This window comes from Rhinatrema bivittatum, chromosome 6, assembly GCF_901001135.1.
Source record: "Rhinatrema bivittatum chromosome 6, aRhiBiv1.1, whole genome shotgun sequence".
Taxonomy (NCBI): Eukaryota; Metazoa; Chordata; class Amphibia; order Gymnophiona; family Rhinatrematidae; genus Rhinatrema; species Rhinatrema bivittatum.
Window position 1 is genome coordinate 123,688,384 of NC_042620.1, and position 19,776 is coordinate 123,708,159.

The 19,776-nt window shown below is 39.9% G+C and overlaps 1 protein-coding gene across 1 annotated transcript in view; it reads right to left on the reverse strand.

Annotated features, from left to right (window-relative positions):
• Positions 1-19,776, reverse strand: part of TTN (titin) — a 509,207-nt gene that overhangs the window by 303,383 nt on the left and 186,048 nt on the right. Inside the window, 17 exon segments of the mRNA XM_029605898.1 lie at positions 2,239-2,529; positions 3,348-3,635; positions 3,764-4,051; positions 6,323-6,601; positions 6,693-6,971; positions 7,069-7,347; positions 7,540-7,827; positions 8,049-8,327; positions 8,461-8,739; positions 8,830-9,108; positions 13,912-14,193; positions 17,340-17,618; positions 17,706-17,984; positions 18,076-18,354; positions 18,542-18,829; positions 19,079-19,357; positions 19,450-19,728. Of these exon segments, the coding sequence (XP_029461758.1) occupies positions 2,239-2,529; positions 3,348-3,635; positions 3,764-4,051; positions 6,323-6,601; positions 6,693-6,971; positions 7,069-7,347; positions 7,540-7,827; positions 8,049-8,327; positions 8,461-8,739; positions 8,830-9,108; positions 13,912-14,193; positions 17,340-17,618; positions 17,706-17,984; positions 18,076-18,354; positions 18,542-18,829; positions 19,079-19,357; positions 19,450-19,728 (4,794 nt within the window).

Here is a 19,776-nt window from a genome sequence, read left to right on the forward strand (position 1 = left end):
AGCTGTCGCAGCACAGAGCATGGTGATCAGCAAATTTAACAGGGCCCCTCCGAACTTCCCATTCCCTCTATCTTAGTCAAGGGCAGCCACCCAATGGGGGGGGGGGGGGAGGGCATGGGGGGGGGGGGGTGGTAAGCACATCATGGGGCCAGCGGCCCACTAGACTGTGATCTGGAGCCCTGGCACTTCGACAGCAGCCAGGGGAGAAGAAAAGGGAGCAGGGCATGAGCTGGGGTCAGGTGACTTCTACGGTCAAGATCTCCGCCTGCCGGCGACCCTGTCAATGTATTTGGCTTCTACAGCCAGATTTGTCTAGGCTGCCAATGGCTTGTTGGCTTATTGGATTGGGCGCTGGTCACCTGGGGAGAGATTTCAATGATATGTTGATATGTAAGGCAGGATGTTCTATGTATTAGTTCTGTTACAACTGGATTGCTAACTTGTTTAATGTATTGCTATGACGCTGCGGTCATAAACTGTCCATAAAACATCATTTGAACTCTATCTTGTGTGATGGTCTTAATTTCAAGGGGGGATGACTGGGGAGGGGGGTATGAGAGGGAAGAGAGGGGGTTGGAGTAGGAGGCAAGGGCGAAGGCCTAACCCCTGCCCATGTTGAGGTTTACATGAAAACCAAAAACTCAACAACAAGGAAATAAGTCAATCAACTAGCACAGGCAGCCCAGCTTGCAGGAGGATGAAGGTGGCAACACCATCGGATCTTGCTCCCTCCCCAGGCAGGGGTCTCCACCAGCAGTTGGGAACCAGTCTTGCATCTGCTATGTGAGCCCAGGGGTTTAGGTGGCTTTGGATGGCTGGAGGGTGCCACTGTGGTCAGGTCTGTGCTGGTGTCCAGTTATTTTTTGTGAGCATAAACTCCTCCCTCCCCTTGAGTTAAAATATGCTCACATTTTAACTTGTGTTTGTGCACTTTTTAAACTCCTGATGCATTAGCATTCCATTTGCTTACTGTGTCAGGAGTTAAATATTTTTAGCATGTAGGTTAAAAAACTGCACTGAATTTCAGTGCACAGTTTTACTGCATGCCTTATTACATTGGGTCCTCATAATGAAAGCCTTCTGGGGTGGGGAAATACCTACTATATCCAAAATATAACTCGCCCTGATCTCAGATTTGGAAAGGCAAGAAATTACATTCAAAATCCAAACACAAATGTGCACCAGTAAGTTGTCCTATCAGGAGGAAAACTTTCACTTCTGATAAATACCCCTTTATTCCCAACACTAGCAGTGCTAATTCTAAATTGAGTTTCTTCATTAATATCAATATTATAGTAGTTGCACCAGCAGTAATGAGTTGTAAATGAGCCTCTCTGAGGGACTTTGTTCTGGAAGAGATTTCGCCCCCCAGCCCTCAATCAGCAAGATAACAAGTTGCTGATCATGCTGACTGGGGAGAAGTGGGGGCGGGGGAATAATCACAGAATGAATTAATAAACTATGTTGTATTAAATGGTTGTATAATACAAATATCTAGGTTTTGGTTTTCCACACTATATTGCATTTTGCAACATTTGTCCTAAACTAGCATTACTATATATGGATATAAATTCATAGCTCAGCTAAAAGGTAAAGGAAGACTATTAGCCTATCAACCTAATCTCTGTATCTAGCTTCCTTACCCTTTTTATCTTGAAGACATAGCAGATCATTTGGCTATGCACTATAATGTACTATATTCTGCAGATACAAGCATTCTCATTTTAAAATCTCATAATGCATAAGATTATAGATTGCATTATACTATTATTAGGTATAAATGAACAACCCCTCCCCCAAATCTCCAAAAACATTTTTGGTTCATTTTCTAGTTTATTTCAATTTGTTAGTGTTTGTTTTGCTGAACATAGTTTTAAATGATTTGCTTTACTCAATTAATATTAGTTAATAATAAGTATATATGGTCAATAGGAAATATCTCTTACTTTCTGAGTGTTGCTTCCCAGAGGTCCCAAAATACCCAGAAGTCCAGCTTTGCTTTTTGCCAGCCTGAACTTTCCAGAATCCTCATAAGGTTCTACACTGACCAGACAAACAAGCAATACAAAGCGATCACCTGTGATCATTTTGGCAGCACCTGCAAACCTACTATTGGTCTTTACAGCCACAAGAATAAACTATCAATTAGCAGAATTGCTGCAATTTATCCACCTTCAGTCACTGACGAATAGATGCCACAAGGAGATAGAAGAAAAAGCAGCAGCCTGGGAAACTAACCTTTTATAACTACCGAAGAGGTGCACAGAGCACTGCCAGCTTCATTTGTTACTTTGCAGGTATATAAGCCAGCATCAGACTCCCTTGCTTCTTTAATGTGTAGCAGCACAACATTGTTTTTGAATGATATTTCAGTGTTAGGAGTTTGTCGGACTTCCTGATTATTTAGGTACCAGGAGACAGTTATTGGCTGAGAGCCTGCAACACGACCCTGAAGTTGAAGAGATTTGCCTTTGGTTTCTTCTACTGTTTCAGATAGTTTTTTAGTAAAAGATGGTGGTTCCTTTCGATCTGTAATAGAATAATACATTTAGTTTAGTTTAGTTTATTGGGCTTAATATACTGCCTTTCTTTATAAAATCAAAGCGATTAATATGATAAAACAAATATCACACATAATCACAACAATAAAATAGTAATAAAATATAACAGTCAAATAACTAACATAACTTTCATTAAAGTATATTGATAAAATAAAGATACATTTTGTCACTAGGCCTTGGAAATTTTTCAAAGACTTTGATCTGGCCACTTCACACTGTTGCTAGTTGGCTGGATCACTATTAAAATGTACCTCATAGTCTTCTGTCTGCCAGAGAAGCAATGAACTTCTTAAGCCTTGTACAGTTAATACTGTAAATATTTAATTGATATGTAATTCTAGAAAAGGCTGTCTATGCTTTACACATAACTTTTATTGTTCTGGAGAAGATAATTTAGGAAAGAAAATCTTTGAGTCAGCTGCAGTCTCACCTGCTATTTTAATTCATTTTAAACTTCAATCTATTTCAACTTTTATCTTCCTCGTCACTAAAATCACACACATTTTCTGTACCTGGGTCAATAATCTATTCAGATTTATTTTCCCTATCAGATTTTCATTTTTTAAAATCTTACATACTGAAGACTGAACAGAAATAAAAATTAACAAATAAATCCAAAAACATAAAAAATATATAAGATGATACCTTTTTATTGGATTAACAGTAAGCAGAATATAAAAATAGTTTTCAAGAGCTACCTCTCTCGTCTTCAGGTCAAAATGAGATACACTATCAGAATACAGCTCTTTTCAATCAAAAATGTAATGCAACTGAAGTAGTCTGTACCTTGCACTCTAAGCTGGGCGGTGCAGGAATCTTTCCCAACCTCATTGGTGGCAGAGCATGTGTACTGTCCAGAATCTCCCTTATCCGCTTTTAGAATTGACAAGTGGGCTGTGTTGTCTTCAAAGGTGATTCTATAGTTTCCTCCAGTTCGAATGGGTTTGTTATCTTTTGTCCAGGTGACCTTAATTGGTTGTGTCCCAGTTACATGACACTCAAAATCGACTGTCTCACCCACAGGGATATCAGTAGGAATAGTTTTTATGTCAAAGAAAGGAGGAGTCTTGCCTTCTAAAATGTAAAGTGAACAGAATAACAAATATAAATTTCCATATCTTAATACATACTAAGCAGGAGACTTATTCCACAGGAAAAAAAAATTCTACTTCAAAAGGCAAGAATGTGAAAGTACAACAAACCTTTGAGTATGAGCTTGGCACTGGAAGAAGCAGTTCCAATAAAATTGGAAGCTTGGCAAATGTACTGCCCAGTATGCCTCAGCTGGGTTTGCAAAATTCGAAGAGTTGCTACATTAGCTATGAATGACGTTTGCAAATTATTGTCATCTCTTAAAAGCACATCATCTTTATACCAAGTCACTTCAATCGGTGCAGAACCAATTATATGACAATCAAATGTAACTGATGAGCCAACAGTTTCCTGAATGCCCCTTAATTCTTTTGTAAATGAAGGTGGAAGTTTACGTTCTGCAAAACACACAAAATTATAATTCAATGAATCTTGTTGAAAGCTTTCCTGCTACCTATGAGAATTATAGCAATTATTTTTATACCAGTAAACTTTACAAATCTGATGTAAAGACATGAGAGCTACAATAACTTTTCAACGGTCTCACTGTATCCATCCTGAACAGAAATTGCTAAATGGGCAGAATAGAAATTTCTATAACTAAATTAAATAAATAAATATTAACATGTCTAAATCTATTGAACAGTATTTTAGTCAATGTGAACTTCCGAGAACTACAATTTAGAGTTTTTCATAGAGTAATTTTTGTACCTGTTCGAGCCCATTTGATTGCCTTGATTGCTACTGCTGAATGTGTTAAATGCTCTGCTGCAAAGGCCACGTTATATCACTGTTTACAAGAGCGTCCTCTAATTAGGCGATTTTGGAAATGATGGTTTCATGCATTGCAAACCTGCTCATTTAGGGGTAGATTTTCAAATAGCGCGAATTGGCCTACTTTTGCTGGCGCATCAGGCGCAAGCAAAAGTAAGCTGGATTTTAGTAGATACGCGCGGAGCCGCGCGTATCTGCTAAAAATCTGGCTCGGCGCGCGCAAGGCTATTGATTTTGTATAGCCGGCGCGCACCGAGCCGCGCAGCCTACCCCCGTTCCCTCCGATGCCGCTCCGAAATCGGAGCGGCCTCGGAGGGAACTTCCTTTTGCCCTCCCCTCACCTTCCCCTCCCTTCCCCTACCTAACCCGCCCACCCGGCCCTGTCTAAGCCCCCCCCTTACCTTTGTCGGGGGATTTACGCCTCCCAGAGGGAGGCGTAAATCCCCGCGCGCCAGCGGGCCTCTTGCGCACCGGGACGCGACCTGGGGGCGGGTACGGAGGGCACAGCCATGCTCCCGGACCGCCCCGGGCCGTAGCCATGACCCCGTACCCGCCCCCAAAACGCTGCCGACACGCCCCCTAAACGCCGCGACGACCGGGCCCGCCCCCGACACGCCCCCCTCGGAGAACCCCGGGACTTACGCGAGTCCCGGGGCTCTGCGCGCGCCGGTAGGCCTATGTAAAATAGGCTCACCGGCGCGCAGGGCCCTGCTCGCCTAAATCCGCCCGGATTTGGGCGGATTTAGGCAAGCAGGGCTCTGAAAATCCGCCCCATGACGTCTGCCTTCTGTCTTTTGAGTTATGTGAAACAGGGATCTTTTTTATGTAAGGGTCGCATCAGGGGTAGATTTTAAAAGGTTGCGCGCGGGCATACATGTGCACGCGCTACCCGGCACATGCACATATACGCCTGATTTTCTAACATGCGCATGTTAGAAAATCCTGGGTTGGTGCGCGCAAGGGAGTGCACAATTGTGCACCTTGTGCGCGCCGAGCCACGCTGCCTTCCCCCGTTCCCTTCCCCCTAACCTGACCTTCCCATCCCTTCCCCTAACCTTTCCTCCCCCTAGCCCTAGTCTAACCCCCCCAAAATTATTAATTTGCACCTGCCTCAGTTGGCCAGCGCATGATCCCAAGCACAGCGGCAAATGGCCGCAGTGCCTGGAGCCTCTAACCCCGCCCTGGACCACCCCGCCCACCCCCCGCCCCCTTCCCGCCCCTTTAGTAAAGCCTTGGGACTTACACGCATCCCGGGGCTTTATGTGCGTCACCAGGCCTTTTGAAAATAGGCCCGGCGCACGTAACCCTTTTAAAATCCGGCCCACAATTTTTAGTGAAGGCCTGATTTATTGCTATTGCTAAAAGATGTATTTTGTTCACATGGGTAAAACTGCCCCCACTCCCCCCCCCCCCCCCCAAACCCTGGAAATGTGGAGATCTCAGATGTTTGATATGTTTATTACTGTATATAAGCCTGCTTTTTGCAAGCCCCAAACAGCAAAAGACATATTTCAGAATATTTAGCATCCTTATTTTAAGACTTTCTCTCCTGCCATATAGCAACAATATCGACTGAAGCAGTGCCTGGCTACTAGCTATTTAAGTACTTAATTAAGTACTTTGTCTTTGTTCTTGTTTCAAAGAAACATTCTTTTCATACATCCATATACATTTTCATTCCTTTTGCTATTAGATTATGAGGATCACCACCCTGGACTCATATAAGAGTTATGTCTGTGTAGGGGAGGGGATAGTTGTTTGCTTGGGAAGAATACAGAGGAAGAATCTTTGGTTGTCTTGCCATGTTTGTTCCATTTTGTATTTATCTTTAATAAAAATATTTCTAAAAAAAAAAAAAAGAATGACTCCTAATATATGTGAAATACAACGATCACCTTGAACAGTGAAAAGAGCCACTGTGGAAGCTTCTCCTACGTTATTTTCAGCTTTGCAGGAATATGTTCCACTGTCATTTACATCCACCTGGTTGAAAACCAGGGTAGCAATATTATTCTTGAAGTGCATTTTATATGCATCAGTGGGTCTTAATTTGGTATCTCCTTTGTACCAAAATACTTTAATCTCTGGTGTCCCATCAACTTGGCATTGTAAGGATGCAGAATCTCCAACTGTCACCACCACAGGTTCCAAGAGTTTAACAAAATAAGGTGGTTCTAAAGGACAAATGATTACAGTGAGTGAATTAAAACATTATAATAGTTAAGAAACTCAGAAAGATGAATAAAGAATAGTATGGTGACATACCTAATATGGATACCAGAGCTTGGCAAGAATCCTGTCCAAACTCATTCTGAACTTCACAAATGTATTCTCCTTCATCATCTTTTGTATTACTGAAGATTTCCAGTATGCAAGATTTTTCTGTAGTGGTTATGCTACATTTTTCTGACTGAGTGATTTCTATGCCATTCTTCTGCCATGTGACTAAAATTGCAGGGGTACCAACATATGTGCATTCCATAACTATGGACTTTCCTGCCTCGACGCTGTAATCAGTCAGTTTCTTCACAAATGCTGCGGGCTCTACAGTAAAAAAAAACACAAAAACAGAGGTTGTGTTATGTTATTGGAATCAACAAAAACAAGATGTACAGTAAAAAGAAAAATTATGTGGACAAACCTTTAACAAAAAGATGTGTTGTACAAGAATCTTTGCCTGCATCATTATGTACTTCACAAGAATATTCCCCACCCTGGGAAACATCTACATTATACAGCTCCAATACTGCATGTGAATCTTTCAGTGTGATACTGCAGGCCTTTCCTGGTACTAGTACGCTGCTGTCTTTAAACCAGTTAACCTTGAATGGAGGAGACCCTCTTATGACACTTGTAAAGGTTACAGTGGTGCCAGGTAAAACTTCTAAAGGATCAGGAGTCTGCACAAAAGATGGAGGTTCTGAGCACACAAAAGAAAGATAAAGAGGATTTATCTGTATAACTCAGCTTTGCAGATTTCTACAATATTTATATACAGACATTGTTTTATGCAAGATATAATAAAAGTAATACTTGGATTTGGCTATTAAGGAAATAGTAATTAAATCTATGGTACATTATTTTAAATATTTTTAACCTTTGTGCTACTAACCTTTTACAGATAACTCCGCGCTGCATTCATCAGATCCAGCTACATTAGTAGCTTCACATATGTAATTTCCACTGTCTGATGCTAGAAGTGAATCGACTTTCAAAGAACAAGTATTGTCTGCAAAAGTGGCCTGATATTTTTCTCCACTAACAATTTTATTTCCGTCATGATACCAAGAAATCGAAATGGGTGGTGATCCTGAAACCTTGCACTCCAGTAAAATGGAAGAATGTAGTATACCATTCATGTCCTTTAGTTTTCTTGTGAAAGATGGTGCAATAATGCGATCTAAACACCAAAACAGAAAAAGAACAAATAAACTGTTTCAAAAAAGGCTTTTACCTTTTTTTTTTTTTTTTTTTTGCATCTCCATCTATGTAATCATCCCTGGAATCTTTTCAGCAGAAGGCATAATTTTACCATTTATCAACTAAAAAGAATAACCTCATATCTTGCTGTTCCATCCAGATCACATTATAAATAGATGAATAGAAGTTAACAAAACTAACCTAAAACGTCAACTGTGACAGTGCAGCTGCTTTTACCAACATTGTTGTTCACTTCAAAAGTATACTCCCCTCTATCTCGCCTTTCAGAAGAGAGTATTTTTAGTGAAGACACTTTATTGAAGAAGCTAATTTTGTATTTTTGGTCACTTTTCAGTTGCTTGCCATCCTTAAACCATCTAGTTGTAAGTTCTGGAGATCCTGCTACTGTGCATTCCAAGGTGCAAGATTCTCCCACAGAAACTCTGGTGGGTTCTGCTGACTCGACAATTATTGCAGGTTCTGAAATGAAATGGAATATATCTTTAAATAAAGTACTAAAATATATGATAGCAAAACATACTGTGGAAATTTTATATGAGATTTTACATATAGAATACTAGAAGATAAAAGGATTTTTTTGCTTGCTACCAACCTAATACTGACAATGTGGCAAAGCATTCCTGTGCTCCAGCATCATTCTTGATCTGACAGGTATATTTTCCTGCATTTGCTGGTTCTGTTTCTGCAATCTGCAGAGTTACAACATTTCCTACATGTGACATTTCGATATTTTCACTTTCTCTGATTATCTCTTCGTCTTTCAGCCACAGAACAGAAATTGGTTGGGTGCCTTCGATTGTAGCTTGCAACTCAGCTGGTTCTCCAGCCATGGCAGTGAGATTACTAATTTTCCTCACAAATCTTGGTGGGCCTGATGAAGAAAAAACATGAGGTCACACTTCAATTAAGAATACAATAGTGTTAAGAATTTTAGGATAAAGAGAAGATATAGTATACTAACCTGTTAACTTAACGGATCCAGAGCAAGTGTCACTTCCAACATCATTTTCCACTTTACACTGATATTCACCAACGTCTGAAGTATCAACATTGAGAATGTGAATACTGGCAAGGAGGTTTTCAGAGATAATCTTGTATTTCTTGGTACTTCTAAGTTCTTTTCTATCTTTTTGCCATGAAACTTTAAAAGGCGGTGTGCCAAGAAGCTCACATTCAAGGCTAACATCGGTACCTTTCAAAGCCTCTACTGGCTTTGGTTTTTTGATGATAACAGGAGGTTCTATAAAATAAGACATGGCAATTTATTAAAAAACATATCAATAAAAGTTTAACAAAAGAGGTAAGACTCTAATGCAATAGTGATGCAACTCCAAACATTGATATGTTTCACAGGATTGGCATAGGGATGTGAATCGTGTGCCCGATCGTTTTAACAATCGGGTTCGGCTGGAGGGAGAAAAAAATCTGATCGGTAGAGTTGTGAATCGGAATCGGTTCCGATTCCAATTCACATCGCTAATTTTTTTTAGTGAGGCCCAAGCAGATAAAAAAAACAACCCACCCCAACCCTTTAAAATTGACCCCTTAGCTTCCCCCACCCTCCCAAACCCCCCTAAAACTTTTTACAAATACCTGGTGATCTAGCAGAAGTCCCGGGAGCGACCTCCCGTTCGGATCTTTAAAAATGGTGCCGGCCATCCAGTGCTCCTACCATGTGACAGGGGCCGGACAATGGCACGGATACCCTGTCACATGGTAAGGGCAAAGGGCTATCGGCGCCATTTTTATTAGAGGCAGCCGACGGCCCGAGAACGGGAGATCACTCCCGGGACCACCACTGGACCACCAGGTAATTTTAAAATGTTTTGGGGGGATCAGGAGGGTGGGGGAAGCTAAGGGGGCGCTTTTAATGGGTCGGGTGGGGTTTTTTTTTTATCGGGCCATTGGCGCCATTTTTATGAGTGGCAGCCGACAGCCCGAGAGTGGGTGATCAGTCCCAGGGCTTCCACTGGACCAACATGTAAAAAGTTTTGGGGGGCTTTGGGAGGGTGGGGGAAGGTAAGGGATTAGTTTTAAAGGGTCGGGGTGGGTTTAGGGGTTGATTTGGTGTGCCGGTTTTCCCACCCTCCCCCCAAATGACTCCCTTTAGTGGACACTATCCCGATTAACAATTTTTTCACGATAAATCGGGGGAATTTCTATTGTATCGCACTCTTTAACGATTTTTGACGATTTAAAAAATATCGGACGATATTTTAAATCATCAAAAAACGATTCACATCCCTAGATTGGCATAGGGACACTGAGTCTTCTTTCAGTAGGTTGTCAGTGCAAATCCCCTACAAGCTAAAAGCCTTTTAAAGTTCTGTAGAAAATGAGTTGGTTGTGTCAATCCCATTCCCAGTGGACATGGATGCACATGATAATCATTAAAAAAAAAAAACCAAAAAAAACAAATGCCATCATAATGAGCACTAATTAACATTATTGTCTGATAAGGTCACCATTTTGTTTTTGACCTGATAGCTTCTTCATTCTTCTTTGGTCTACCAATTCAATTTGAACCAGTGTTGGTACCAAAAGCTTTCATTTACAATGGTCTGGAGAATTTTCCCTTATTTTATAATCTCTTTTATGCCTTCCCCCTCAATGTACTTAATCTGGTCATTACAGTGAAAGTCCTTAGCCTGGGACAATATACCAAGGCTCCCTTTGGAAACATGGAATCATGGGGACTGAATCTAGTCACTAGGAATCATTCTTAAGTGATGACTACAACGTCTTCCATACCTGGGGCTGTGAATATTGCTTCTCTACTGCTTCCTTATCCCCAGCTGAGTTCACCTTATTTATCATAATTTGTTTTCCATTATCTTTGTATCGTTCAAACTTATCCATGGCAGCCTAATTCAGTGGTTCTCAACCTTTTTTCTGTCGGGACACACCGATAGTTCGCACATACGTGACACACCAAACACATGACTGTCAAAAGGCTAAATGTAAATGTACACTTTGCATCCAGAGGAACTCCACCCCCACTCCTCAGCAATGGTTATAAAGCAGAACTAGAACATTCCCTATACAACTCACCAAACAAAAAATATATTCTGGTGTTATCTCAATAACAGCAACACAAACTCCCTCTACTACCAGGTGCAATAGCCCTACTTATAAAAAGACAGCAGTTCACCACCAATGCATGTCCTATTGAGAAAACACAACAAATAAGGTGAGGTATTTTACTAGCCTACATGCTAGTTAAATACCTCATCATGGTCACACACACAAAATCAACCTTCACCAAGTACAGAAAGACCACAAATTATAAATATGGAGACAGAAACTGGAATGGAAACTCAAAACAGCCACTCTGCATGCAGTGCAAACCTGGAGAAATGGAAACAGAAATAGCACCTAACATAGTACCAGGATCTGCAATAATGCACACACACTAACCCGCACAAAGTTACACCTGTATTATGGCATACACTCAAATGGCAAACGTAAAAAAGGGAAATGCAGGATAACTTCAGTATATGGGTACCAAAAAATAGTTATATCACATTTCTTAAAGTTTTTAATTTTTAATTTTTAATTTTCTTTAGAAATCCTTGTTAATATTAATGCTGCATCAGCAAGCCTGTCGGCGTGTTTCTTGAAAAATAAGTGGGAGACATACCATCCCAAGTAAGGATTCAACCACATTGTGCCATCTTGATCCCCCCCTACCCCATCCCTGCACCGCCTCATGGTGATCACAACCTCCTTATATTAAGGAACTAATTATTCTGTTAACTTATGCTTGTTCCTGTTATGTTAATCTTTCTTTCCTCGCTGCTCCTTGTTATCCCCCTCCCAGTTCGCTTCCCCTGTTAACATGTATTTTCAAGCCTTTTTGTTCAAATGTAAACCGGTATGATGTCCCCACTAATACTGGTATATAAAAGTTTCTAAATAAATAAAATAAATTGAATGAGCTAAGTTTTCGAAAGTTATTAATTTGTGTACTTTTTTTGAAGGTTGGAATATAAAAGGAGGTTAAAATGAACATTTAATTATAAAACACTGTATTTAGGCTCCTGATGAAGCGGGTAACGTGAAACTTCGGCTGTTGTCGAGCTATTTTGGATAAGGTTTTTGGACATTCAAATATCTAAGTTTTCCTCCATTGAAATATTTAATGCTTTAAAAAAAAAGTTTTTCTAAAATTGTGAGGAGGTATCAATTACACCATCTAAGCCGCAAATGATTGAATAGACCGGGCAGTCTCTGACTTAATTGCAGAAACACGCCGACAGGCTTGCTGATGCGGCATTAACATTAACAAGGATTTCTAAAGAAAATTTAAAATTTAAAAACTTTAACAAATGTGATATAACTATTTTTTGGCACCCATATACTTAAGTTATCCTGTATTTCCCTTTTTTTACATTTTTCATTTTGTGTGGGATTGCTCCAGCTCTTTTTTGGATACACTCAAATGGAACAACCCTACTATAAAAAGGCAACACTACAAATATTAAATCAGGCCCTAAACACCAATACATCTCCCATTAGGAAAACAGAAAAAGCCAAGCTGCTTATAGATCACCACGTTGTTTTCTAGTTGTAAAACTATATGAATAAATGTTTCAAAAGAGCTGATGAACAGAACAACTTCTAACAATTACAAACTCTTAAAAAATCTTAAAAATTCTCCAAACACCAATAAAATATTTCAAAACAGCAGACACATCCCATAATACACAATAATTAAAATGACAGTCAATCAAGAAAAATGAGCTTAAAAAGCCACCTTTACTTACCCTTACCAGCAGTTCTCCTAGTCCTTTCCCTGGCAGACCAGACCAGAAGCAGCAGTAGCTACTGAAGCTGTCCTCATGGTCCTCTTCCTTAGGTACCACAACCAGTCTCTGTCTTGCTCTCACACACACACATACACACACCAATCACACCCTCGGGACCACTTTTTTGTCTCTGACACACATCAATCACCTCCCTGATCAGTCATTCTCACACATTCACACCTCACCTCTCTGACCAGTCTCTCTCTTACTTACATACAGGCTTTCAATCACACACATGTGCTCTCTCTCTCTCACACACAGGCTTTCAATCACACACACATGCTCTCTCTCACTGTCATACCGCACAAACTGAAGCACCCTCCCCCTCACATACACACCACACACACACAAGCAGCATCCCTGTTCTAAATACACACCACACACATACTGGCCCCCACCGGCCTGGTCTCTGGCGGTAGTGGTAGCGCTCCAGTCTTCGGCCCCCGCCAGCCTGGTCTCCGGTGCAGCACTGTGCTCTGATCTTCAGCCCCTGCCGACCTATTCTCTGGCGGCAGCGCTGTGCTCCAATCTTCGGCCCCCACCGGCCTGGTCTCTGGCGGCGGCACTGTGCTCCAATCTTCGGCCCCTGCCGGCCTGGTCTCCAGTGGCGACGGTGGCAGCACTCACATCTTTGGGCCCCGCCGGCCTGGTCTCTGGTGGTGGCGGGTGCACTCCGATCTTCGGGCTCTGCTGGCCTGGTCTCCTGAGGCGACCAGCGCTCTGATCTTCGCCCCACTGGCTGCGGGTAGCACGTGACACACCTGCCGGTGCTTGGTGACACACTAGTGTGTTGCGACACACCAGTTGAGAATCACTGGCCTAATTTATGGTACCATATAAATATCTAAATAAAAGAATACTCATCAGCAATAAATAAGAAATTTAAATAAAAAATAAATGAATCAGTGTTAAGTGCTTAAATCACAGATTAAGAATGATAAATTTACTATAATGTTCAAAAGACAGCATGTCCTTTCACTTTAGGGAGGAAAATGAGAATCGGATGGTAAAAAGAAGCCCTTTATTAAACAATGCCCAAATAAAATTAATAAAGGGCTTCTTTTTACCATCCGATTCTCATTTTCTTCACTGCTACACAGCCAACTGGATCGGCTTCTGCTTTGCTTTTTGGGTCCATCCCTTTCACTTTAGGGTAAATAAAGAAGTTTACAGTGACAAAAGCTTGCAAGATACTAGAAAAATAAGAATAAAAATTATTGCGGCTTAGTTCTGACCTTTTACTTTTAAAGCAATGCTAGAGTTTGCACTACCAGCATTGTTATGTGCTTCACAGGTGTAATATCCACTGTCTTCAATGGTAGCATTCATAATTTCAAGCACGGCCACCAAGTCAACAAATGACATTCTGTACTTTTCACTGGCTCGAATTTCACTCTCATTTTTGTACCATACAGCTCTAATTTCTGGAGATCCGCTTATTTTGCATTGGAACTCAGTTGAATCACCCTGTTTTACAACTCTGGAAGCTTCTAACTTCTTAACAAACTTCGGAGGTTCTGTGAAACAAAAAAGCCCATGCAATGAAAATGAATAATAAAATATGGAAGTGTAGTATGATAGAATTATTTGAATTACTTAAACATTAAAAAACATGCAATGCAGACTGAAAATCTGGAAGTGTTTCAGACAGTCATATTAAAAAAAACCTTAGAACTTATGGAATTACATCCTTCTGCCCCTCTCTTCAAAAACAAGACTAATGAAGGAAAAGAATTAATTGGTGGTTTCTGGTAAGATGTTTCTTTGGAAGTGATATATTCTATGCAAACTAGTATTGAATACTTAGGGCTCTGCTTTGCAAATATTTTTTTCTACAGAAAAAGAGTAAAGATTTTAGAAAATAGTACCTTCAAAATTGTATTTGCATGGCCAGCACATTTTGGTATAGTTTGTATAATTTGCTATAAACATAAGGGGAAAATGAAGGTGAACTGGTAGATGTAGTGTATTTGGATTTTCAGAAGGCATTTGACAAATTCCCTCATGAGAGGCTTCTAAGAAAACTAAAAAGTCATGGGATAGGAGGCGATGTCCTTTCATGGATTACAAACTGGTTAAAAGACAGGAAACAGAGAGTAGAATTAAATGGTCAATTTTCTCAGTGGAAAAGGGTAAACAGTGGAGTGCCTCAGGGATCTGTACTTGGACCGGTGCTTTTCAATGTATGTATAAATGATCTGGAAAAGAATATGATGAGTGAGGTTATCAAAATTGCGGATGATACAAAATTATTCAGAGTAGTTAAATCACAAGCGGATTGTGATACATTACAGGAGGACCTTGCAAGACTGGAAGATTGGGCATCCAAATGGCAGATAAAATTTAATGTGGACAAGTGCAAGGTGTTGCATATAGGGAGAAATAACCCTTGCTGTAGTTACATGATGTTAGGTTCCATATTAGGAGCTACCACCCAGGAAAAAGATCTAGGCATCATCGTGGATAGTACTTTAAAATCGTCAGCTCAAAGTGCTGCAGCAGTCAAAAAAGCAAACAGAATGTTAGGAATTATTAGGAAGGGAATGGTTAATAAAACAAAAAATGTCATAATGTCTCTATATTGCTCCATGGTGAGACCGCACATTGAATACTGTGTACAATTCTGATCATCGCAGCTCATAAAAAGAGATAGTTGCAATGGAGAAGGTACAGAGAAGGGCAACCAAAATGATAAAAGGGATAGAACAGCTCCCCTATAAGGAAAGGCTGAAGAGGTTAGGGCTGTTCAGCTTGGAGAAGAGAAGGCTGAGGGGGGATATGATAGAGGTCTTTAAGATCCTGAGAGGTCTTGAATGAGTAGATGTGAATCGGTTATTTACACTTTCGAATAATAGAAGGACTAGGGGGCATTCCATGAAGTTAGCAAGTAGCACATTTAAGACTAATCGGAGAAAATTCTTTTTCACTCAATGCACAATAAAGCTCTGGAATTTGTTGCCAGAGGATGTGGTTACTGCAGTTAGTGTAGCTGGGTTCAAAAAATGTTTGGATAAGTTCTTGGAGGAGAAGTCCATTAACGGCTATTAATCAAGTTTACTTAGGGAATAGCTACTGCTATTAATTGCATCAGTAGCATGGGATCTACTTAGTGTTTGGGTAATTGCCAGGTTCTTGTGGTCTGGTTTGGCCTCTGTTGGAAACAGGATGCTGGGCTTGATGGACCCTTGGTCTGACCCAGCATGGCAATTTCTTATGTTCTTATGTTCTTAAGAAGTTCAAACAATTTAATTCTATCATCAAAACTAAGTCAACATCAAATATCCTTTACAAATGAATTAGAGATTGGACAGAGTATGGGAGAAACTATTTAACCATTAGGCTCTCATTCTTTTGTAATGAATGTAGTCCAGGATTACAAAATGCCTGGAAGTACAATTTGCTACAGCTCGTTATCTTATTAGCATTGCTTTCTTTTTTACCCTAGGGATCATTTTGATAAGCTTTAGATCAAACTGAGTACACTCAAGAAAGCTTTTCTAATATCAGCACCAAGATAGAAGATGAAGGAATGCCTGGCTAAGTGGCAAGATGTTTAACCATCTAGCACTGAAATTCAAGGTGCTCTTAAAATGGAGAAGCCCTGAGTCCTTGACCTAACAGAAGGAATACCAATCACAAGGACCATCACCATAGAATGCCTTGGATGCTAAAATACACAAATATATACCAAGGTATTATCTATCTGCTCTCATTAAAGTACAGAGTGGCTTCATCAGATCAGGTACAAAAACAGGAGAGTTATCATCATCTTCTTTACCCTTTCTCCTGTTCTTAACTGGCTCTCTGAATCAGAGTTGTAAAAAAAAAAACAACCTTTGGGAGAAAGCACATGGGGAGATGTAGAACATGCTTGCTAATTGCTAAGTGCTGAGGAAATTCTGTTGTGTTGCTGTTGCTCAGACCCTTTGATATATGCTAGGAAGAAGAGCATGGGGGTGAATGTGGACCCTGGAGACACATCACCACCACTGTTGGAAGGAGGAGCTAGACTCATTGCAGCTCCCGGGAACCTGCACCACCACTGCCAGGCAAAGGAGGAGAAGGGGCCAACCACTGCCCTCAGGAGCCTGTACGGCCACTGGTGGAAGAAGGAGAAGAACTGGGCCAATCATGGTCAATGAGAGCATGCACCACTGCTAATGTAATAATCAGGGCTGATCACAGTCTTCGGGAGCCTGACCTACTTTTGCCAGAAAAAGCCGATCACAACACTCAGGAGACTATACAACTACAACTGGTAGAAGCAAAAGAGCAAGGCCCCTGGGAACCTGTACTTCCACCACTGGCACTAGAGCAGAGCTGATCTTCTTAAAAGATTTCCTGTTACTTATTTGAACTACAGCAATTATTATAATAGCAGTAAAGCAAGTAATGGAGACAATACAAATATATATAAAGAAATGGACCTACTACAATCTCTGCAAATGTCTCCACTATATAAAATTAAATTGTCAAAATGATTAGGGTTGATTACATTCAGTAGAAAGTGATATCCTTCATTCCATCAAGAACAATTTCCAGTTATAAGTGTGTGGGGATAAGAAAGAAGAAAAACTTACATAACAAACAACAATTTTAAAAAACAATCAAAATAAAAAAAAATAAAGAATAACCCATAATATATGTAAAATAAAATGATCACCTTGAACAGTGAGACGAGCAACTGTGGAAGCCTCTCCAATGCTGTTGTCTGCTTTGCAGGAATATGCTCCAATGTCATTTACAGTCACCTGGTTAAAAACCAGGGAAGCAATATTATTCTTGAAGTGCATTTTATATGCAGCAGTGGGTCTTAATTTGGTATCTCCTTTATACCAAGAAACTTTAATTTCTGGTGTCCCATCAACTTGGCATTGTAAAGATGCAGAATCACCAACTTTCACCACCACAGGTTCCAGGTGCTTAACAAAATAAGGTGGTTCTAAAGGACAAATGATTACAGTGAGTGAATTAAAACATTAAATAAAGATACACAAAAAGATGAATAAAGAATAGTAGAGTGACATACCTAATATTGATACCAGAGCTTGGCAAGCATCCTGTCCAACCTCATTCTGAACTTGACAAGTGTATTCTCCTTCATCATCTTTTGTATTACTGAAAATTTCCAGTATGCAAGATCTTTCTGTAGTGGTTATGCTACATTTTTCTGACTGAGTGATTTCTATGCCATTCTTCTGCCATGTGACTGAAATTGGAGGGGTACCAACGTATGTGCATTCTAGAATTATGGACTTTCCTGCCTCGATGCTGTAATCATTCAATTTCTTAACAAACGCTGCTGGCTCTACAATAAAGACATAAAATGGGTTGTATTACTGGAATCATTAAAAACAATGAGATGTACGGTAAGAAGGTAAAATATTAAGTGGACAAACCTTTAACAAAAAGATGTGTTGTACAAGAATCTTTGCCTGCATCATTATGTACTTCACAAGAATATTCCCCACCCTGGGAAACATCTACATCATACAGCTCCAATACTGCATGTGAATCTTTCAGTGTGATATTGCAGGCCTTTCCTGGTACTAGTACGCTGCTGTCTTTAAACCAGTTAACCTTGAATGGAGGAGACCCTCTTATGACACTTGTAAAGGTTACAGTGGTGCCAGGTAAAACTTCTAAAGGATCAGGAGTCTTCACAAAAGAGGGAGGTTCTGAGCACACAAAAAAAAGATAAAAAGAGAATATTCTGTATATTTCAGCTTTGCAGATTACTACAGTAATTATACACAATTGTTTTTATGCAAGATATAATAGAGATAATTATTAGATTTGTTTATAAAGATAATAGTAATTAAGTCTATAAGTATTTTGAATATTTTCAACATTTGTACTACTAACCTTTTACAGATAACTCTGCGCTGCATTGATCAGATCCAGCTACATTTGTAGCTTCACATATGTAATTTCCACTGTCTGATGCCAGAAGTGAATTTATTTTTAAAGAACAAGTATTGTCTGCAAAAGTGGCCTGATATTTTTCTCCACTAACGATTTTCTTTCCGTCATGATACCAAGAAATCGAAATGGGTGGTGATCCTGAAACCTTGCACTCTAATAAAATGGAAGAATGTAGGATACCATTCACGTCCTTCAGTTTCCTTGTGAAAGCTGGAGGAATAATTCGATCTAAACAGCAAAAAAGAAAAAGAACAAATACATTGTTTCAAAGGGGAGCTTTGACCCTTCTTCTTCCTCCATCTTTTTAACCAACTCTTCTATCTTTCCATCAGAAGGTATAATTGTATCATTTATCAATTGTATCAGCATCCATATTTGAGGCTGCAATAATGCTCCATACCTCTCTGTTCTATCCAGTTCATATTGTAAATAGTACAGTATTTCTAAAGTACAGTGAATAGAAATGAACAAACTAACCTGAAACGTCAACTGTGACCGTGCAGCTGCTTTTACCGACATTGTTGCTCACTTCAAATGTATATTCCCCTCTGTCTCCCTTTTCACAAGAGAGTATTTTTAGTGAAGATAGTTTGTTGAAGAAGCTAATTTTGTATTTTTGGTCACTTTTCAATTGCGTTCCATCCTTAAACCATCTAGTTGTAAGTTCTGGAGATCCTGCTACTGTGCACTCCAAGGTGCAAGATTCTCCCACAGAAACTCTGGTGGGTTCTGCTGACTCGACAATTATTGCAGGTTCTGAAATGAAATGCAATATATAACTTTCTTTTACATAAGATCTTACAACCAGAGTGCTATAAGATATAACGTATTTTTAGCTTGCTACCAACCTAATACTGAAAAAGTGGCAAAGCATTCCTGTGCTCCAGCATCATTCTTGATCTGACAGGTATATTTTCCAGCATTTGCTGGTTCTGTTTCTGCAAACTGCAAAGTTACAACTTTTCCTACATGTGACATGCTGATATTTTCACTTTCTCTTATTATTTCTTTGTCTTTTAGCCACAGTACGGAAATTGGCTGGGTGCCTTCAATTGTAGCTTCCAATTCAGCTGGTTCTCCAATCATAGCTGAAAGATTACTTATTTTCTTCACAAATCTTGGTGGTTCTGATGAAGAAAAAGATGGCATCAAAAACATAAGTTGTATATAAGTAT